Source organism: Meleagris gallopavo, chromosome 2 (assembly GCF_905368555.1).
Source record: "Meleagris gallopavo chromosome 2, MGAL_WU_HG_1.1, whole genome shotgun sequence".
In the NCBI taxonomy this organism is placed as follows: Eukaryota; Metazoa; Chordata; class Aves; order Galliformes; family Phasianidae; genus Meleagris; species Meleagris gallopavo.
The window spans coordinates 17,310,260-17,332,919 of record NC_139405.1 but is presented as its reverse complement, the minus strand read 5'-3'; the positions used below and the strand labels follow the sequence as shown (position 1 = coordinate 17,332,919).

Below are 22,660 nucleotides of genomic sequence, written 5' to 3'. Positions count from 1 at the left end.
AAAGGAATCGATAGCTTTAGGAAAAAATAAAGAGAAATGTTACATGGATGTTTCATAGTTTAGACTTGTCTCAAGTTTTTCAGCTTAGAAGAGCAGATCAGACAGACATGTCTCAAATTTACTTCAGAGAGCAGCTTTGAAACTGATGTGACTCATGTATGGTAGACAGTCATTGGAGTTTAGCCTAAACAGAGTGAAATCAGAGAGTCCCAGAGAAATCTGACATCTCCTTCTAAAGGTATGAAGGCCGATGCTGCGAACAATCTGGTTCCTCATGTATCTGAAAGTAGGAGAAGTTCCCAGGCTCACATCTGTTTGCCAAGAGACAGTGAGAAAAGATTGACTTCACATTGCCTGAGTTGTGTAAGGGTAACTCTCTGAAAGGCAAGTGGTCTAGTGAGCAAACATTGAGTTTGTGCTCAAATAACATTTTCTCTTTCCTTGTCTGTCAGGCCTTCATTAGCGTGTCAGTAAAGCTCACATCAAATAAAACCTCCTCTATGGGCTCTCGCAGTGTTTACTCAAAACACTCAGATCTTTTTTTTTTTCCTGAAGGAAAAAACGTCAGTGCTTATTTCACTTTCCTAATGAGGAGTGACGAAGGTGTGATGGAGGTTGTGCACAGAAGGAGAGCAGGAGCTTTTTCATGCATTGTTTGAAGACTTAGGCCGTTACTTTTTGAAACTCCTTCAAAAAACAGTTGATAATGAAGAGGGGATGGATGTTTTTTCTTGTTGTTTCTATGAAGCTAAAGAATTGCATATAGGTTGAAAGCTGAAATTTCAATAGGTGGAAGTATTTGAGAATAACGAAAATTTGCTCTTAAACGAATAAATACCTTTCTGTTTTCTTTAGCTGAGATGCAATGAAATAACAAAATGAATAATTTTAATCAGAGTGTTTGAGTTAGCAGTACTTCTGCAGTTGAAATAAGTATTAATGTTAGATCTTTTATTTCCTGAAATTTAAGCACAAAACAATTGTCCCCAGGTTAAAAGTGAGAGAGAGTCACTTTTTCCCTTTTTTTCCAGCTAAAAATAGTAGTTATATTTTATGGACTACTGCTGTATGGATTTTTCTAAATGATGGGAAAAACATAGAGTTTTGTTATTTCTTTGATTATAGTCAAGTTAGTCGTAACATAATAATTACTGTAACAGAGTTGGTAAAGTGTATTTCTCCCCTTATTTAGGAAAACATACTGCAGTAGGAATTTTCACCATACATCAGGATGGTGCTTGTAATACTGGTGTTGCCCAAGTAATGGAATTATTGCTGCCTTTTATGTCACTTGTTTATTTCTGTTCAGGTAAAGCATTCTGTTATTTTTCTCTCTATGTTCGTTCTGGACTGTTTTACAAGTGGCGTTCTGCATGCATGTGCTCACATAAGTACACTGAAGTGTACTTTGTTCATAGTGGAAAGGTACACCTGTGAGAAAGGAATGTGAATGAGAAAATGTAACTGTGTAAACACGTTTATGCAGCTGCATTTTAATGTAGTTTATTATTGGAGCTCTCTTTGCCGGACAAAACTGTTACAACTGAAGATAAGTGATTAAAAATTTCTCCAAAACGTTATGAGCCAAAGATGAATCAAAAATTATACATGCTCAATTCCGCTTCTAGTTTTGCTTGTACTTTTAAATGAGGTGTCTTCATGTCAGTGTCGGAAAACTTTCAGATGTTGGTAACACTCGTGAACTTTCCATATTAAAGCAGTTTTGCAGATTATTGCTTTTTTTTAGGACTTACCTCTATTAGATCTTCATAGAAAAAATCATTCAGCTCATGTTAGCCTTTCTGTTCTGTAAGTAGGTTGAACAAGATAGTCTTATATTTCATAAAACTCAACATACAGTGATTTGTGATAAAACCCAGAATCTCGATGAAAACAGTTAAAGAAATACTTCAGCGAGTCATTTTTCAGTTGGGAAAAGAGGACTGCAAAATGTCACTATTGTACTTTGAGAACATTTAAAGAAAATCAATCAAAATAGTTTAGAATCCTGCTTTATTTGTTTGCAGTATCATTGGCCTGACTTAATTACACAAGGGAGAAGATATTTTCTAGGCATTATGTGGACAGCAAAAGTCATTCTTTGCCCATAGAAATGTATTTCTGTGCTTTGCCTTTGTGAGTTCATATCATCTGAAGTAACACAAAATATTAGTAGCTTTCAGAATATTAAAAGAAAGTTGATCTGTTGCATAAAATGTACTGTGCAAATTTCCCAATCATGAACTAGAAATTCTTTGTTTTTTTGGTAGAGGGGAGGAATCCCCTAAACCGCCACCAAAAGAAATCCCAATCCGAAATCCACCAACAAATAGACCAGGAATAGCAATAGTGCCTAACACTTCTGCATTCTAGTGCAGGAGAAGACTGCTTTGCAGAGTTGAAGATTTCTCAGTCTCTTCATTTGCTTCACCCACGGCTTTTTTTAGGGACATAAATTATGAAAGATCTTGTGATGAAGTCTGGATGAGAGGACAAGGACAGCCAATTTCATCATTCACATCATCCATTGATCAGGCAATATTTCATTTTCATGGGACTAGCAGTCAGGTGGGAGTCTCAGTACTTAAGGCTTCAGCTAGAGACATGATGGTACTTAATCCATTTTGCTTATATTGCAACCTATATTTATGTCCAGGTTTGTCTTCTTTACCCCCTGGGGGGGTAGAAAAAAAGTACAGAACAATGCCAGTGTAAGAGGATCTGAGTTCTTACATTTAGTACTTTGTTTTATCCACTTCTTCATTCTGCATCTCAGAGAGAGAAACCCACACATTTAAGTACATTTTTCACTCTAGGGGCCTTTCTTATTCTTTTAAATTATTTTCTTCTATTTGTGGCTGTGTAACCTAGGTTGTGAATTAGCTCCTCTGGCTGTTCAGAGGCTCCAGGGTGCCAATTTTGAGTTTCCATCACAGGAACGATGCTTGATACATGCAGCTTCAGTTTAGGTCTAAAGCCATTGAATCACATCTGTATAGCTGCAGCCTCAGATAAATCAATATGACTTTACAACATATTTCTAGATCCAGGACCACTTGGGGGTACTGTGTAGACACTAAGTTCTCTCTGCAGAATTGTATGGTGTGACAGCACTAGAGCTGAATTAGGACTGGTAACCTGATGGATCAAGTTGATTCAGTCTGATTAACTTCTCAATGCTGTGCTTGCTGGCATCTCCCTGTCTACTGTTGTAATCTGGAAAATGCCAGTATGTGCTTCTGAATAATTCAAGTAGCTGCTTCTAGCTCAGAATTTCCTCAGATGTTGTATAAAAATATATTTTAGCATGAACAGTAATAAATGATTCGTTCCCTGATGCATTTCTGTAACTGCAATGATTGATTTAAGCTGCTCACTGCCAGTACTAGGCTGTAGCATCTGAGTTGCAATAACCAATATCATGTCCGAGAGAGGAAGTTTTGTAGATGGATAGGAATTGTAATAGAAATTCAGTGTAGATGAAATGAAATATTGGCAGAGCATGTGTGCCACATACAGTCCTTGTGCTGTCTTCTTAGCCTCTCATTAGCTCTTTATTTCTATTCCATAGTCCCTTATTCTCTCCAGTTTATTAGCAATTCAGCAGAATTTCTGCAGTGCCTGAGCTGTCCTCTGTCTGGCCTTCAAGGATTGCAAAACCTCTGAGGTTTTTTTTTTTTTTTCCTGAGTGTGCTTGTGTAGTGCTTTAGCATCAATTTGTCCCCCGAGCACCCAGAAAGAGCCATCAGCTCTCCTACTGAAGTTTAACATTGTCAGAGTCCTTCAGCCTCTCTAGAACATGTGTCTCTGAAAGATACTGCTGTTACAGTAAGTATGTGGTTAATGTCACATTAAGCTTAGAGGCATGCAAAAGCATCCAGCCAAGAGAAGGGAATGGTGCTTGCTGGTATTGTCAGTTGTCTTCAGAAAAGGATGGTAATCAAGTCTGTGAGCCCTTTGTACCTTGTTTGAATAGAGAGTAATCAAACTTTGTACTCCATAACACAGTGTGTCAGCCATGCTTGTAAATACAATTCATTTTAGGTCACTCTGGAAGTAATGCCTCAAATTTATTAATGTGGAAACAACAATAAAGAGCTCCATTCTCATAAGAAGTGGTGAGACAGTGGCGCAGGCTGCCCAGGGAGGTCATGGAGACACTGTCCCAGGAGGTGTTCAAGAACTGTAGATGCCTTACTAAGGAACATGGGCAACATTGGTGGTAGGTGGACAGTTGGACTAGGTGATCTTAAAGATCTTTTCGATCCTTAACGATTCTATGAAATTATAATCCAGTTGAATCTTGAATATGGTGCTCCTCATAACAGTTTGTTTTCTTTAGTCCTAGGAGCTATCTTACTGTTTTCACTGCATGTTTTATATTGATGGTAAGCATATGATGTGAAAAATGTTATTTTGCAATCAGTGTTTTTGTTTGTTTCTGAAGAAACAAACTGGTCCTTACGATGAATTATGATAATGGCTTGCTAATTCTTTGAAGTTCAAAAGATTTTTTCTTTGATCAGAACATGCAGAGTACTTCTGTTTGCCAGAATAGCCCATCTGTTATCAAAGGCTTGACGTTCTGATCACAAATAACCATTTTTAGATGTTATGGATTACTTAATATTGAATACGATGTAACAAATTTTCTTTTGTTAATTTTCTTCTTTTGTGCATAGCTAAGCTTTGAGAGTTTACGGTATTTGGCAGAAGCTATTGCTTGTAAAATGTCGTGACTCATAGATTGGAACTTCTTGAATTGTGGAATACGGTATTGACTTAGAGCAAGGCTTTGTTGGTAGTGCAGACATACTGTAGGTTCTGTGTGTGTATGCATTTCCAGGTGGTAGATAGCATAGCGTTACTCATTTATCTTGTTTAGGTTTCCACAGATCAAATCTGACATCTTCAATCTGTCTTTAATTTTTCTAAATGCTTCCTTTCTTTTCCACCTTCCCCAGTTTTCCTGTCCCTGTAATCCACATGGTGCAGAGCTTCATTTTATCTCCTGATTGTTCATTTACAAATGATGAAGTCGGCATTGATGTCATTGGAGATGAGCAGTGGGATATGTAGCATCATTAAAAGCTGAATATAGTTCTGAAGTGGACACTGAAGTGGATATCAGACAGTCAAGGCTTTATGAGGATAGTATGTGGGAATACGTTTCTTCTTGCAGCCACTCATAGTGCTGAAGATGCTGTAAAGCCTGTAATTGAATAGGTCTGTAACTCAAAAATATGATACAGTATTTAAATTTAATTTGCACAGGAAGCGTTTTATTAGCGTAACCTATGAACATACATTATATCTTCACTTTACTATCATCCTTGGGAACGAAGTACCTGCAGTGAGTTGATAAGTTAAGATATAGTAACACTGATCTGTGCAGTACAAGAGCTTTAGTAAGTTGTAATCCTTCTGGTCTTTATAGTGCTCTTCCTCCCAGATATCAAAGTGGTGAGTAAACATTAACAGGCTTAGCGAGTAGATGTGGCACAGTATCAACAGTAAACTGATATGCAGCAGTATTTGCGTAATTAAGAACTTCATTAGTAAATAGTTTTGCAAAAAAATATGTAGAGTTCTGTGGTTTTGAAAAAAACAGCTTTGAGGTTATTGTTGTGACACTTCTAAGCATTTATTGTGTATTTTGGATATTCAGAAAGTAAATACCTTACCGTGGTCCTCTTTCCATTTTGTCTTATGGTTTAAAGCTATCTGCTTTGCAGTATTAGTGTTTTATTCACTGAATGAGTTTCCTGTAAAAGCAGCCCTGGATCACCAGCAGTGAATGGCTCTACGTTAGTTTTTCTACTGAAGAATCCATTAATGTCAGAAAAATTTTCTTCCAGGTATGATGCTGATATTGTGTGGAATGGGGGGAAAAAGGGCTGCTGAAGCCAGTAAAATTCTGTTTGTAAGAAAGGCAAGAAGCTTTGGTTTAAAAAAGAGTTTCCCCCTTCAAAGTGTCAAAGTCTTTCAACATCTGTTAACGACCAGATTGTGACGAGCAGGGGGAGCTGTTGTACACCTGAACTCAGTCCAGTGCTAGGATGCCTATTTCTGGGGGAACACTGAGGCAACAGAGTCCAAGTGGTTCTTGTGGTAAGGGTAAACATGCCCATGAATGAAAAATTCCTTTTACTAGAACTGCATTATTCACCCTAGCAGCTCAAGTTGGCCTGAAATCAGAGCTTCCTGTTTTTAAAAGGAGGGAGAACACAGTGCTTCACCAAAGACGGCCTCAGGTGAGCTGGGACCTGCTGAGTGGAGTGGGCTGGATGATTAGATCTGCCTCAGAAGGATGCCAGTTCAAAGATTTGCACTGGAGATGCTCAGAGCTGAGGAAGAAACAGGAGTTGTCTCCCAGAACATGAGGCTTGTAAGGTTTGGGAGCTAGTAAGAGCAAGCTGAAACCATGTGGCATTTCCCATAGTAGTATTTTTTAAAGTTCCTCAGAATACAATTGCAGATCCAATGAGTGATGTATTTCCTACCATAACAAACTGAGCGCTTTCCATTACTGCCGCTTTGCACTCGTGGCCCTTGAACTGAGGATTTGAGTCTCCTCAGGACTTGGTGAGTTTGGTGATCAGTACAACTCTGCAACTGCCTGAAAGGAGGTTGTGGGGATCAGCCTCTGCTCCACGGTAGCAGTGATAGGATGAGGGGGAATGACCTCAAGTTGCAACAGGAGAGGTTCAGGGTGATTATGAGATGGAACAAATTCTTAAGAGCAGTGATGCAGTGGCACAGACTGCCCAGAGGGGTGGTGAAGTCACTTTGCCTGCAGGTGTTCAGGAACTGTGGAGATGTGGCGCTGAGGGATGTAGTCAGTGGGCAGTATCGTTGGTAGGTGGATGGTTGGACTAGGTGACTTTAGGGATCTTTTCCAACCTTAATGATTCTATGATCTCTGGTTTTCGTTTTTGTGGTACCTGATGACAGGCTCTCAGGTTTGCAGTCCCTGCAGGTGGCTGACAGCCACACGGTGGAAGTAGGCGCTGGATGTGGGGAGCGGGAGTCGTCAGGAGCTAACAAGGAGTGAGGAAGTTCAGAAAGCTCTCCAAGTGACACCGGGCGCTATTCCGTGTCCCGCCTTCCCCGATTATTTCCCTTGCTTGCTGTTTACGGGCGACTTGATTCTATTTTCCCTTTCTGTGCAGGCGTGTGTGTGTGTGAGGAGAGAGGCGCGGGGCGGCTGAATCCTACCGGTCCCAGTGGGTGCCCGCCGCTGCGGAATATGGCTTTAATCTCCGCGCCGGCTTTCATCAGAAGGATCAAAGACGGGCGGCAGCGCGGATCCGAGGCCCCCAGACACGGCGCAGGAGCCTCGCGGCCGCTCCCCGTGCCTCGCTGAGGCGGGAGGAGGTGGCTCTTCCCCAGGGGGGTCCGGCCCCGCCGCGCCCGCCCCGGCCCGGCCCCCGCCGCCGCCGGCTACTCGCCGCGCGCTGCTCGGCACCGTGCCATTGTTCGAGCGGGCGGCCGGCACCGCGCTCGGCTCGGGGCTGCGATCTGCTCGGCCCGCGCCTGGTAAGTGCCGAGGGAGCTCGCGTCGGGCGGAAAAGAAAGCGTTACGGTGTAGATCTTGCTAGAGTACAGCCCGCATTCGGTTTATTTATGCTGAAACGCTGGTTTGTAGCGTAAGCGGAGCTCTCCGCTTGCGGGAGGCGAGAGAACGGAGAGAAGCAGCCCCGCGTCACGCTCCGGCAGTCCGAGCAGATCCGCTGTCATTATCGGTAGCGGTGGGGCCGTGGGCCGTCCTGGCGCAGCTGGGCACGGGGAGGCTCCGGCGGGACGGGAAGCGGAAAGGTCCTGCGGGAGTGCGAAGCTTTCGGAGAAAGTCGTTGTTGGGCTGGAGGTGTGAAACTGCTGCCTTGCTAGGTGCCGGCGTGCTCTGCTGCTGCCAGCTCCATGCTTTGTACCTGTCTGAGGTGCCCTGCTGCTGTCAGAACTGGGGGAAGACTGTTGTTAGCAGCAGATGCTTCAAAGATTTTCCGGTGTAGTTTTCCGATATGAAAAGAAAACCTGTTTTGAAAGAGCTTGTCGAAAGGTTCTTTGACCTGCAGTGTGAGGTGGCAATTTGGTCAGGATAGCGGGAGGGTAGCTGGGCTGTATCTTTAGGAGCACTTTTTGTCTCTCTTTACAGCTGCAGTAATGTAAATGGCACAGCAAGATGAGCCAAAAACCTGCTGGAATTTCAATACAAGTAACTTCTTTTAGTTAAAGAAAGATGGAGTGTGTGTGTGTGTAAGAGAGAGTGAGAGAGAGAGCTCCTCCTGTGTAAGCAGGATTAGAGCTAACTTGGGTCAGAATTTTTGCAACTATGAAAACTGAGATATCTTTCGTATGGTAATGGCAAGTCAGCAAGTTGTGTAAATAAGATGGTGTGATGAGACCCTCCCAGCTGTAACCAGTGAGTTCTCTGTGCTCTTAAACTGTACTGAGGTGTATGTGCCTTTCAGAGCTAGGCATGCTTTTCTTGAAGGATGGCTTGTTCTCATCAGGTCCATCTGTATCTCTCTCTCTTTCCCTTTCCAAAGCTCTGGTTATGTGAATCTCTTTTCTGCCCTCCTTAATATGTATATATTTTTCCATTTTCCCTATGTGTATATGTTTAATTTATTTTAAAATAAAATTTAATCATGGTACAAAACTTCTAGAAAAGAATTTTCAGGGCTCCTTGTTACTTCTATTTTTAGCTTAATTATTATGAGCTCTGACTTTCTAGCTAAAGCACTGCAATTGATTTCTTTAAGCAAAACCTGGCAAATGATTTCTGTAAGTGGTCTGCTGTTGTTTGTGCCAAGAAAAGTAACTTTAGCTTAAAGGCAAAATAGATGTTTGCATTTCTTGAGCAATCTTTCCCACTCTCTGCAGCCTTTCCCAGCTCCCACAGCTGGTGGTGGTGGTGGTGGTGAGTGGCTCTGTGTGCCAGCTTGGCAACACTGACTCACCAGTGCCCATCTGCACCGTGAGCTACGCGCTGGCGTGGGGACATCTGGAAACTCCCTGTCACATGAATTGCCATTCCTCAGCCAGCCTGCGATGCAGGAAATGAAATCATGGTGGCTCAGGTTCAGGATGGGACAGCTTCATAGCTGTTGGGTCGGGCTGTTGAGAGGAATGGAAGAATTGGCTCTTCTTTCCTCTTTTTTGAAAAACTAGGTACAAAATGAAAGAGGGGAAATTTCCATTCTGCAAATCTCTTCTGCTTTGTAACTGTCTTCTAACTACTATCACATGGTAGAAGTGCACAAACTGCTGAAAGTCTGCTCCTTACCAGGGGGACATTAATTGGGAAAATGCATATTTATAGACTGCTCAGAAAATAAATTGACTGTAATCACTGCTCTCAGAAGTAGAAACTGAAAATCATATTGATCCTCCAAGTCAGGCAGTTGCATTAAGCACATAAACCCATGTGCTTATGAAAGAATCCTTCTGAAGTTAAGCTGTCTGAAATATACCTTTTAAATACCTGAGAACAAAGTGGAAGGGACAGGGAATCCTTGTTTCTAGAGAGTGCTTGTGTTTTTTAAAGTGCAAGCTTTTCAGGGAAGACCTAGTGGTTAACAGCTGAAGTAGAAAAGCAAGAATCAGGGTATTGAGAGAAACCAAGCACCACATATGAATGCATAAGAGCTAGAGAATTTGAAAAATGTCCAGCTGAGAGCCAAAATGGAGATCAACAGCCATAAAACATTAAAAAGCTGTTTGTCTTCCTGAAGAACACTGCAATGATAGATAACTAGACGTCTCCCATAAAAAACAGTATCAAACACCAGGCACCACCTGTTACTTCTGGAAATGCTAGGAAAAAGCAAAGATGCAAAGAATTTTGGTGATGTGAAGGAGGAGAAAACCCTCCTTAGAGTAGCTGTGCGCTCACTGGCACAGCAAACGAAGTCTGGAGAGGATTTATCCAAGTTTACAGTTTCAGACCGCATAACCCATTTGCCACATGAAAAAACCTGTAGCCTCTTAAGGGACTGTAAGTCCATTATAATATTTCATCTGGAAGGAGACTTAATAAGTAGCTATGGGATTGTTAAATGTTGCTTATTTCAAGAATGCACTACTTTTTGAATTAAACTGCTTTAGATGAACTTTTGACATGAAAACATTTTTCTCTTTTTTCTTTTTTTTTTTCTCCCCCCTTCAGGCAGTAAGTTCACATCCGAACCATCGTGCTTTGTAGCGGACAGGTCTGAAAGGACCGCATAACCTGGAGCAGTTCATTTGGCTGAATGGTAGGATGCTGGCTGCAGCTGCAAGGCTTTCTGTAACTCTTCAGTGAAATTTGAGTTTTGTCCTACCTTAAATTAAAATAAATAAAATAAAATCTTATATAACGGTTTAGCTTTATTTTAGTGCAAGATGAAGATTTTGAGTATATGCGTATTTTCTTAAATGTTTTTAAAACCCCAACAATGCAGAAATTAGCTCTTCTAACAATCTATAAATTATCTGTGCTAATGTACCAGGTTATACTGAATTTCCACTACATCGTTCCCTCTTGCACTTTTGTCATTCTCAATCTCAATTGCAGACATTATGAGTCCAGATGGGATTTGTTGAACCAATATTTCTTTAAGTCTTTTTTTTTTTTTTTTAAGGAAACTTTAAAGTGAAGAAAAAATAGTTCAGTTGAAGCCAAAGGAACAGGTGAACTTAATCCAAGTCTCAAATGAACACACTAGTTAGGGAACACCAAATCCTACATAGTTTCAGTGTGGTGCTGCATTACTTTATTTCCTGAAGGGCTTGCAGTGTAGATGGCAGATGTCTGCCGACTAAGCCATGTTCATTGTTAGCTCTACAAATAATAAAGAGATTACTCCATAAAGCTGTCACTGCGTAACATTGCCTCTGCAGACTGTGGTACTTTCCAGATATGATGCTGTTCCAAACTGTATGGCTAAAGTGCCTTCTTAGCAGTTATTGTTATCAAGTGTAGGGTAATTGAAGATAATTCTGGTGTTCTTCCGCTAGCAGTGCAGCTGGCATGATTTCTAAATAGTCATTTATTTTTAAAATAGTGTGTCCAACTGGAGAGGTGAAGAGCGATGGATAACCAAGTGCAGCATATTAAGCATCTAGATTAACATTTTTTCTAATTGCATTTAATCTCCTATTATCTAGGGCTGTGTGTTTTAAAACTGGTATTATATCCTTCACCATATTGCTCAGAACGTCTGTCATTTCCAAGCCTTCAGCTGTGAGTTGAGATAATAAAAGTGAAACAAAACAAAAAATAATCAGAAAACAAACCAAACAAACAAAACCACAACCCACCACTCTGTTAAAGAATACCAAATAAAGCTACCAATGCAAATGAACAGCACAGCTCATTTTACTTTGAGTGTTAATGTAAGCCTTAGTCCTTGTAACCTGCAATGGAACACAGCACCTCATCACATGGCTACCATAGGCATGCAGAATAGTTATGCCGGCTTTAATACAGCTTGGAGAGAACTTGAAGGTGAGCAGGTGCTTCCATGCTTTCTCAGGCTCAATGAAATTAGGTGGGTAGAGCTCAAGTGCTTCTCAAGGCTTATGAAGGGAAAAAGAGTGAGTTTGGTCTATTAATTTTTATAGCTTGAAGTAGTTGCTATATAATCTGTTCACTAGGAGAATTGAATCAGAATTATGTTGCTCAGATGCTGTGGTGCTGGTGATGGATCTTTGGCTTGTCTTTGAATTTTTTGGTTTCTGAAGAATCATTCTGAAGATTATGTTTAAACTGAATGTATGCAGGCAGATATTACATCAGTTGAAAATAAGGATTTTCATCTTTGATCATACTAAGTGTTGGCTGTAGGGCTGGCTGGAGCAGAAGCCCTGACTCCCATGTTGCTGCTCAAAAGGGCGCAGGCACCACAATCGTCCCAAACCCGCACAGAGAGCGCTGGTTCTGAGGGCATGAGATATACGAGCTATAACGCTGTGCCTGTGATATGGATTCACCTCATGCAGAAATGCCTGCTTTCCTTCACAGAGTGATGGAAAACAGCTACTGAAAGTTATGGAGTGCTGTCTCAACTACTGCACGTACAGATGGCCTGGGCTTAAAGTGGAAAGGATGTGGTTTGCCTTCTGGAAGGACTAGATAGCTGCAGCATCTCCATGCCTGATGTTTGGTTGTAGTAATAATTTGCGGAGCTGTAACTTCGATTGGTTTACAGTTTCAAACGATGATACAGATGTGTCAAACTAATTTAGAAAAAGAAATGTAACCCCACCACTGTGCATCCTAACTGTTATATGAGTGAACAAGGAAATAATTAGTCAGCAATGCCTAAAACACTGCCGACCCCCTCAGTGGGAGCTTTCTCTGCTTTGCTGTCTGCTAAGGCTCTGTCCACTCCAGTGGTCTTTGAAGCTGCCTGCAGTTCTGACCAAACTCGACTGTTCAAACACAGCAGCATTTCACATTACCAGTGCATCTCTTCAGCCCGAAACAAACTTTAGCTGACCACTTGAATTTACTCTCTGTGTTCTGTGAAAAGTCCTCAAGGCGCTTGATGTGGGGAGGGGTACAGGGCAGGAATGCGTGGAATTAGACTCTGGAAAAACCTCCTGCTCTGAGCGCTTATCTAAATGCAAGTGACTTCCCAGGGAATCTGGCTCTGCTCATGATCTAGAACAAATAGCCCAGGATTAATTTTTGTTTCAGAAGTGAAGGATTTAGTTATGTCTCGGGGAGATCCCGTGCAGGGGGGCTGCTGAGGGCAACATTCCTCTGTGCAAAGCACTTTCTGCTCAGAATTAGCATTCAGGCAATTAAATAGCTCAGCTGGCTGGGCAGGCTTAGCGCTGAGCACTCTCCAAAGGTAGCAGAGAAGAAAACAAGTTAGAAACTTTCTTGCTTATCTGTCTTTGTGTTGTGTCTTTCTGTAAATTTCAGTGTCCGTGCATTGCAAACCTTGTAATTTCCACTTGTATTGTTGTTGATTAAGTTCAGTATTAAATAGCTAACATCACTAGCTAAACTGGTTGTAATGAACTGTTTCTAGTTTTTAAGCAAATGTTGAGTTATTCTTCTAAATTGCATTTATATAGTTAGTGTTTGTCTTTCCTCATTGTTCTTTCTCTTTTCTCCTCCCTTCCCATCCAAAAAAGCTATGTTACTTGGGAAGCAATTTGTTTCCTAGCTCAATATGATGTTTTGCTTTTCCTGTTACTTACCAATATAATTTAACATATTTTCAAGTCTCATTAAAGCGCAGTTATAATTAACACAAAAAATCAGCTATTCTAAATTTTGATTTTGAACTAAGCTCCTCATGCACCTTTCCAAAATAAATAGCTTTCACTGATTCGGTTTTCCTCCAAAAAAAAAAAAAAGTCTTTAGTATCCTTTATTTTCAATACAGTGCATTTCTTAATTGCCTTTGGAATACGTCATGGGATGGATGAGCTTTTCAGTCAGTAGTAATTGAATAGGATTTTTTTTTAAGCTTAGGAAAGACGTGATTGTATTACAAATTTTCAGTGTTGATGACAATTCATTTTGAACTTCTGCTAAAGATCTGGGCTACCACGCAACAATTCTGACAAAGGTTTGATTCATTTAAATAAAATGTTTTTAGAAGAGTATCGTTAAAAATATGAATACTCATGATTTTCAGTAGAAATGGGAGGATGAGAAGGAGGTTACCAAAACCATCATATCAGTGATTATTAAACAATCTATGCTGTGTGGTCCTCTCTTCTGCTGGCTTTCAAAGAACACAAGCAAACTGTGGTGCAAGGTGTGGATGGTTACGCAGTTTATGCTGAAGTCTATTTTCATAAAGAGTGGCTGTTACTTAGTTTTATACAAAATGATCTTGTTCCCCTGCTTCTCAGCCATAACTTTTTGGCTGTGACCCAGAGTCTGTCATTTGAGTTACATAAATGCTAAGCGATTAAACCAAAATGTAACTTTTTGTTGAACAAGAAGGTCCTTCAAAACTTTCCTGACTGTATGTGTTAGTCCTTTCCATTTGCCTGTGAGATGATGAGAGGAGCTTTGCTAATTTAAAAGTAATCTCTGAGCATCTGAAAACATGGCAGTTCTGTAAACTTTATTTTTATTTCTTCAGGAACATCTGTTGTCCGTCAAGAACTTGGAGCATGGCAATGAGTGATGTCAGTGAGTCTGTGGTCCTGAGCAATGGCAGCATCTTGTCAAATGCTACCAGCCCAAGTATTGTTGCGGCTAATGATGGAGACGTTGCTTTCCAGCAGCTCCCATCCAAGGAAACACCAAGAGCAAAAGCAAATCCAAATGGCTGCCTGCAATTTAATGGTACAATCAAACCATCCTTTCTGCCTTTAGACAACCAAAGAACTCAGCAGATGTTGTCACAATGCTGCCACCCTTGCCCATACCATCATTCTATAAGTAGCCATAATAACAGGCAAGAATGTCATTCAGTGGTTGGCAGCTCAGCACCATCTCCTATGACTTCGTGCTGCATGCAGCCACATACTGAGTATTCAGCATGTATTTGCCGAAAACACACACCCATATATCAGCCTGCCTGCTGTCTTCAGCCTTCCCCATCCTTCTGCCTTCACCATCAGTGGCCTGACCATTTTCAGCATCAACCTGTGCAACAGCATATAGCCAGGATAAGGTAAGCAGTTTGCTTATTTTTATTGTTGTTAGTTTTCAGTGTGGGTAACTGTTTCATAAATATTTCATAAATATTTAAATATCTTAAAAACAACAACAACAAAATCAGAAGATCCAGAAGAGATGAACCAAATTTCTTCCCAAGTGTTCTTACAAGTTTTTCTTTGCATTACCAGCATAACTTTTCTCAGAAGGATCCAAATTGGGAACCTAGTTTTGTTGTGCTACATGAATATTTTTGAAGCAAATTAGTTCTTTGTAGGAAAAAAAAAAAAAAAAAAGCTGCTTTTCCTTCTTGGGGGTTGTTTGAAAGCCCGTTGTGTCTTTTCCAAGACACAATGTACACCTACGTTACGTGAAACAAACTATTGCAGAAATAGCTGAGAGAGCACTGAAAGAATGTGAAATGTCTGCATAGTTTAACCAAAACCCATATTTCCCCAAAAAGATGACTGGAAAATATTTTCAGCAACTCCAACTGTAAATGTACTGATTGTTTTTTCTTTGTCAGACCATCTGTTTCAGTGAGTTGCCCCCATGCGTTTTCAGCATATCTTCTAAATTATGCTAGGACTGAGCAATTTTGGATTGCTCCAGGTTTTTAATCCTTTCTGCCTTCTACTTCATAGACACTTACCTCTTTATCTGTTACTTTTGGAGATCCCATGACAGTATCCAAGCTACAGGAAGCAATGATCACAAGGGAATTCTACTACAGCCTGCTGGTTCTGAGCAGTCAAGATTGCTGTCAGTCCAGGAGGCAATGTCTAAAACTTGAATTCCCTATTGCCATAACGAACTTCTAAGCTTTTACACAAGCTTTTTTTTTTTTCTGAGTTGCACTTGAGCCAAACTGCATGGTTTTTCACTGGGCAGTAGGTGTCTCCTTGTCTCCCTGTTGTCCAACATCTGCATCCTTGTTCTAAAAGTTGGAGCTACAAGTTATTCTCAGACAGTTGTATGTATTTTGTCTTGTTGAAATGAACTAATTTTAAACTTCCGAGAATATCAGACTGGGAGAAATATCCAGTGTGGAAAATGTCAAAGTGAATAAAGCTTTTTTTTCTTAAGGTAAAAGCAGATGAAAATAAGGATAATATAAAGTGCAAGTCAGCTTTCCCTGCCAGTTATTCCTCTTACGAATGTGAAAATCTTAATTGTTTGATCGTTTACCATCAAACCTGTTTTTTCCACCCTGTAGCTGCTTAATTGTTAAGGAGAGACGAAAATTTCTATGTAATGTTGTATGTAGAGATATGCAGGAGGTTGAACAGTTACTGAATCAGTCAAGCATGCTTTTCACTGTCAAACTGGGTGCACTAATTTTGCTGTTTTTCTTGCTCTGGAGCCAGGACTGTTAAACTTCATCTGTATCCCATAATCTTGAGGAGGGGAATGAGATTTGATGCGTAATCTGGGTTTCTGTTCTTGCTCTGGGTAAGAGCACTGAAAAGTTCTTCTTTCAGATAAATAATGATTCCCAGCCTATTTCGGAAACACTGTGTGTTGGTGTTTTTTGTTTGTTTGAACTCCTCTGATTAGGATCTTGAGCCAAGATGCTTTTTTTAATCTTGCACTTCCTCACTGTGACGTTACTACATAAATTATAAATGATTTGATAAATGTTCTTCTGAATGTTAGCAGTCAAAGTAAGGATAGAATCTGACCTTTAAACCATCTGTCTTTTTTAGCATGTCTACATATCCCTATCAAAAGTTCACTGTTTCTTTTCTGGAATTCCTTGTAGTTAAAGCAACTGAGTTTTCTCAATGAGAAGATGCTTGCAGTATGCAAATTAAATATTTTCATCCATCTGCTGAAAACCATCCAACCTCTAGTTGCTGTCACTCATTTTTAGCTCAAAATATGGTAAATATAACTTGGGTCCCTTGCCATGCTGAAGAAGCTGGTGTTGTCATGGAACCAAACACTTTCTTCTCTGAGTAATCTGCAAGGTGTGTCTAAATGTTATATTCTCTTGTTGCAATGTGAATCCAGTTTAGCATACAATGAGACCATTGTCAATGAACTCCCACATGCTGGTGGGAGTTAAAAACATTATGCAATTGGGTATAGTCTTGCAGAGGGATAGATGTATGCTCAAGAAGTAGCAATCTGGTTTATCAGTAGTTACTTTGCTGTGCTAAAGAGATTAGTAATGCTGTACACGAGATATTTTTAAATGACTACTGTTCTACACTCTAATTTTACTGTACTTTGAGCCTAAAATCTGCAGAACAGCTTCTTTTCCAGGCATTTTTCTTACAAGACTAATTGGAAATCTTCCAGTTTTATAAAATGTGCATGTTTTAACAGGGTTACTTAAAATGCAGGTTCTCCTACGTTACATAAATTAAATTCAGAATGTAGTCAAACTAGCTTTGGTTTAGGTCCTTTGCATTTAAAAATACACATTTGAATATTGGTTAGGGTTTTTGGTGGTGGGAATGATTCAGTAGAGGAGGGTGAACAGTTTCTGCAAATTGCAAATATCACTCATGCTTACAGCTCTGGGCAGGTAACCAATTGTTTCAGTATGGCAGGTTTTGTCAGGTTTTTAAGCCCAAGGCTTAACATTTGTCAGTGACCTAACTTTAAAGGAATGTGGATCTGGAATATCATTGTGGATTGGAGTGCATAAAGAAGACATTGAAATAATGCCACACTTGTCCTATCCTCTTAAAGCTGGCTGGATCTGGAATTTTGTAGTGTTCAGCTTTGAAGTTTATAAATAAAATTTTATGGAAATGGCATCTATATATGATAAGCTGAATGCCTGGGGAACTGGTATTTTTTTAGATGAGAAAGGCTTCTTACATAAACAAAACATTTTTAGTGGTTGGTGGTATACAGTGTGATGGTGGCAAAATATCTTTATTATGATAGCTGGTAAAGCAAGTCAACTGTTGATCGTAATGGTTCCAACTTTCAGATATTTTTCTGAGGTTAGAGAATATTGAGCAGTTTTTGTGGTATTTTGTGCACACTGTTGAGATGTAGTTAATTCAAACATGTTCGTCCCTCTTTTGTAGTGAACAGGGTATCTTGACTGCACAGTTTCTTTGAAATTCCAGCTGTCTGTCTGCATCAGAATGTAACTGTCCAGGGGACTCACTTCACTTTCTGACAGCTTCTAAACTGATCAGTCTGAATGGTACAATTAGTTCTTCTGTATAGGTACTACTGGAGGATTTTCCACCCTGTCCCTTTGAAAGGCTTGCATTGGAGTAACTGTCTGTGTCTGAAAGCATTTATATATAAACAAATGTGTGGGGCTTGGAACCCCTGGAAGGTGGGTGGTTATTGCCCTTCCTTTGCCACCATCTGCTTCTGTCATCATCAGCGTCCTTCACTGGACAGACCGTAGAAATGAAGAGGACCCAAACAAGGCTGTTAGTCTCTTGTTAAGAAGTGATGAAGACTGATGCTTGACAACTGGAAGGACCAAGTTAGGAGTCACTAGGGAAGAGTAAAAACGTTCAGCCCAGCAGCATGTTTAGTGGGATGACAGCAAAATAAAATGAACAGTGCTGGGTTGCGTGTTCCACCAGAGCTAAACACTAAAGAAATATAACATCAGAAAACTCTTAACAAACATTCCTGGTATTTTTCAAAATCTGTTATTTATACATGAATGCAGGCATGTCAATAGGGACAGAAGAGGAAGAATGTGCAGAAAAGGTTCAGTCTTAATTTGTGGAAAGCATGTGTTAACAATGTGTATGACTACTGTATCTGGGCCCAGTTAAACTGCTTCTCTCACACTTTTATCTGAACTTTTTAATGGGAAAACTCAAAAAGTACCTGTATCCTTACTAATCTCGATGCAACCTCTTTTGTAATCTATCTTTTGTGATACAATATAGAAAACTTTTATCTATGGATTTGGAGACAGAAGGCAGGGAAGGAAAGGTCAGGGAGCTGCCAAAAGTAGTGATAAGAAAACTTCCAGGGCAGTTTTGTGCTATGGATTTATGTTATGGTTCTGGTATTCAGAATTCTGCTGTATCTCACAGAGTTGTGTGCCACACGCAGTTTAAATGCCATTACAGCTGTACTTCAGTATTTACATTCTGATACTTCAAAAAGGAATTCTATGGAAATGCAAAGGCTGTGATGGTAGAGCATTATAACCACCTCTCACCCATTTTATATTTTGTTTCTAGTGACTTGGCTCAGATATTAGAAGCAGAAAGAAATAAAAAGCTCTTGTTTTTTCAAAAAGCAAGGGAATGTTTGCCAAATACCAATCTTAATAAGAAGACTTTGTTATGAAACAGCTCCCTGCTTGATTCCAGGAAAAGGATAATTGTTATCTAGTACATTCAGCCTGGCTTGCAGAGCTGATTATATGTATGCACGTGTATACAATATGAATAGTTATTTATGTCAGCAACATTAACTGCTCATAAGAACGACATAGAGATTTTAGACAAAATATTTTCCACTTATCTACTTTCCAGTTTTGAAAATTGTTAGCTTCTGCTATATTTAACACAGAGGAGGCTTTTCTTTTCACTTTTTATGCATATTCTGCATTAATGTCTTTTGTATAATGTGAATGTTGTATTATAGGTCAATTAAAAACTTAATTCCCTTCCTCTAGGTTAGATTTTTGAAGATTGTTTCTGAACCTTCAGCTGAAAGGCAGAAACTGCTGCTGCTACTTCATTCAGTGTTTCACATGTTGCAAATATCCTGATTCATGCTATAGAGCATGAGTTGAGCATGTTGGTCATTTCAATCAATACAAATTCTGACTTTAATCTCGTTAAAGTCATTTACTCCATGCTAGAATAGGGATTCTTGGTTTCCCATGATTTCCCAGAATGGAGAGGCTGGAGGCAAATGGGGAAGCACAAATTAGGCGCTCCCATTCATGCCGCAGTATTAGCAGCACATTGACGTTCTTAGATTTTAATATAAATGATGAATGGATAAGGAATGTATAGCAATTTCATGGTTGTTTTTTGTTCTGAATCCGAATCCAAATGCAGATAATCTGTTGTGTGAGTGTACAGGAAGAGCTCTCCCTGTGACCGAACAAATGGTTTCTTATTCTTTCTCTGGATTTTGTTTTCGTGGTACTCAACAATTCAGGTTGTGTTTTCTCAATTTTATGCATTTTTTTTCAATTTTACTTAGTCTTAAGTTGTTATTCTCGCTGATAATTTAAGAGGTTTATTCTGGTTTTATTAATCCATTTACTGTTCCAATGCTAATTATTGTTCTTTGTCAGCTTTGCAAACATCATGCTGTGTTTTGTTAGTCTTGCACAGAGCTGAAAGCAAAGAACAGAGTACAGAGACCAGAATCTGAGTTAAAAATGTCATTTATAATTCGGTGGTCAACCATATTAAAAGTAACACACGTAGAAAAAAATAAAATGCACTTAAAAACAAAGCATCAGAGCTACTTCATTAGGCAGTCCAAGGGATTCTTGTAGGTTTTTAATTGTAGTAATTAAGCATTAGGGTTTGTCTAGAAAAAACACTGCTTGGAATCAAACATATTGATGTGATAACAAAAAAGACATGCCAGGTTGGTGCTCTGCTAAGGAGCAGCTGGGAGATGCTGGGACCCTCATCTCTGCCACTTACAGACTCCAGGTTCTGCATGCTTGAAAAACAAACTTCCTGTGCCCCGAATCCCTCACCTTGCCTTGAACAACAGAGTAGTAGGACTTGAGTAGCAGTCTGCTGGGCCTTTGGACTGTAGTCTCTGGAAGATATAATTAGCTGATAATGAGAGAAAAGCAATAACAAAATAGGAGGGCTCCTTTTGTATTAAATGGACTGGGAAAAAAACAGTATCAGCTGTGTTCATTCTTGAAAAGAACTAGTCGGTGCATTAAGATAGCATTAAAACTGACTGTTTGTACAGCTAAAATAATAGCAGTTTGTTCCAGGGCTTTTCCTGTGTGTAGTTTCTTCTCATGTACCTTTAACCTAATAGGAGATTGCAGAGTGTTTCAAGTGGGAAACAAAATAATGCTGGTCAATGAGGAGCAAAAATAAACATAACCAGATACTTGATTTTCAGCTTCATTAAAGAGATGAGATTTGGAAGATTTGAATGTTCCTGTTTCTTGGAAATTTTCAGCTTTTCTGGGTGGCAGAGAATGTGCTGCAATAGGGTAATTGACTTTGGAAAACTGTGTGTAAGTTTTTATAATTGGCTGTGGTTTGTTCCCAAATCACCTGTCCTTCCTCTCTGATGATATTTCAATGTGTTCTTCAACTTCTAGTAAGTCGTAATCTATGGATGTGCTTTTAAGTACTCAGTGGTGCCTGAACAGTGAAAACAACACCAAAAACAAAAAACAAAAAAGAAAAAACAACAAAAAAGGTACCCCTAAAAAAAAACCATGCTCGGAAAAGAAGTGCAGAAGTGCACATGTGTCTGAGCAAATTCACTTTGATTTTGTTCCTCTGAGTTTGATATGAAGTTTCTGCCCATGATATCAGGGTATCTATCTGCTGAATGAATAAATACCCTAAAGCCTTGACTGTTAATACAGAATACAAATTATATAGTACCACTGATGAATCAGTACGGGTAGGCAGAGCTACAGGTAGAAACTCTAAGCTGATCACATTTCAGAAACCCTGAACTCTTTAGAACTTCATTTCCAAAGTAAAAATAGATAATTGTACTGGACCAGGAAAAGTTCCATTCAGTCAAGTGGATGAACTTTTGCTAACTTATTCCTGGATGGTTTTGATTATATTACATTTGTATTACAGTCCTGATTTATCTTGCAGTACTTTTTTGGCATCTTAGCTACAGTACTGAAACCATTGAGATGTACTGTGTTTCTTTTTTGCTTGCTTTCCACTGAGTAAGCAGAACAGATTTACTCTCAGGAAATGCAGAAGGTGATGCCACATAATGTATGCTCAGTTTTTCAGTGAAGTTACCATATCCTAAAGAGCCTTTTTTTCTAGTTGCATGCTAAATCCTTTTTAATCTCTTAGTTGTGTTGAACATACATTTGCTTTATATCATTTAAAAATTATGATACTCTAAATGACTAAATTCACAAACGTTGGAATAGCATCATAACACTAATGTTTGTTTGAAGTGAAATACCTTGCTGAATTTAAAGCAAAACTAATTAATGGTATTTTCATTTACTGTAAGTTGTTAAATACATAGAGAGGTTAAAATTAGCATTTATCCCAGTAGTTAGTCTGATGTATTGGAAGAAACTGGAGGGGAATGTATTCTGTCTGGAAAAAAGCTTTATGTTCAAAGGAGGTCTCCTAAGCTTCTGTGAGCAAAAACGATGCCTCTGGTGAATTACAGCTGCAAATTCCTCCATCTGTCCAGGAAGGAAGAACAAAGCCTGTGCCTGTTGAAGTCACATATATTACACCTGAAGTCCCCCTGTTCCAGAGTGAAACTTAGGTACGCTTCTTGCCAGTCATTAATGCCTATAAGAACATGGTTTACAGTTTTTGTGGAGAAATATCTTTACAAAAATAGGTGTTCTTGTATATCTCTCTCATTCTACTTGGTATCATCTGATGAAGCTTTTTGTGCTCTCTATGTTGTTTTGTGGGGTCGTGTTAATTTCCTGTCTGTCAGAGAAATACAAGATGTGACCATGACCTTGCATTCCTCCATTCAACTGGGAAGTGTAATAAAAACAGCTTTGAAATAAAATATTTCTGAGGAAGGAACTTTTTGCCAATAAATCTGCTAAAAACTACTCTGATCATCATTTAAATCCCAGAACGTATCTATTAATTTCACTGTAATTGTAGAGAAAAGAAAAAAGACTAACGGTTTTAGGCTTGTGAGGGGTCTTGCAATAATATTAGTCTGCTCCAAACTAGTTGCTGGCTTCTTCTCAAATAATAATTCATGGTGGTATTTTCCTAAGCCTTTTTTATTGTTTTGAATAGTTCAGCAACTATTGTTGTTGTTCATCTTATCATGCGATACTATATGTGGCCCTGCCTTTAGTGCTTCAGAATATATATATATATATATATATATATATATACACACATACATATATAT

At 39.4% G+C, this 22,660-nt stretch overlaps 1 protein-coding gene across 15 annotated transcripts in view; it reads left to right on the top strand.

The window, feature by feature from the left end:
• The window catches only part of DISP1 (dispatched RND transporter family member 1), an 86,522-nt gene that overhangs the window by 39,678 nt on the left and 24,184 nt on the right, over positions 1–22,660 (top strand). For 6 of the 15 annotated variants that reach the window (XM_085219182.1, XM_085219177.1, XM_085219178.1 and 3 more), the window contains 3 exons: positions 10,172–10,259; positions 14,097–14,633; positions 21,941–22,042. The exons of 1 other annotated variant lie outside the window; for it this stretch is intronic. In XM_085219182.1, coding sequence (XP_085075308.1) covers positions 14,128–14,633; positions 21,941–22,042 — 608 coding nt within the window. In that variant the 5' untranslated portion in view covers positions 10,172–10,259; positions 14,097–14,127. Of the gene's footprint in view, positions 1–6,620; positions 6,859–6,903; positions 7,540–8,196; positions 8,216–10,171; positions 10,260–14,096; positions 14,634–21,940; positions 22,043–22,660 lie in introns of those variants that run through there. 8 more of the 15 variants (XM_085219174.1, XM_085219179.1, XM_085219181.1 and 5 more) reach the window with 7 other exon arrangements.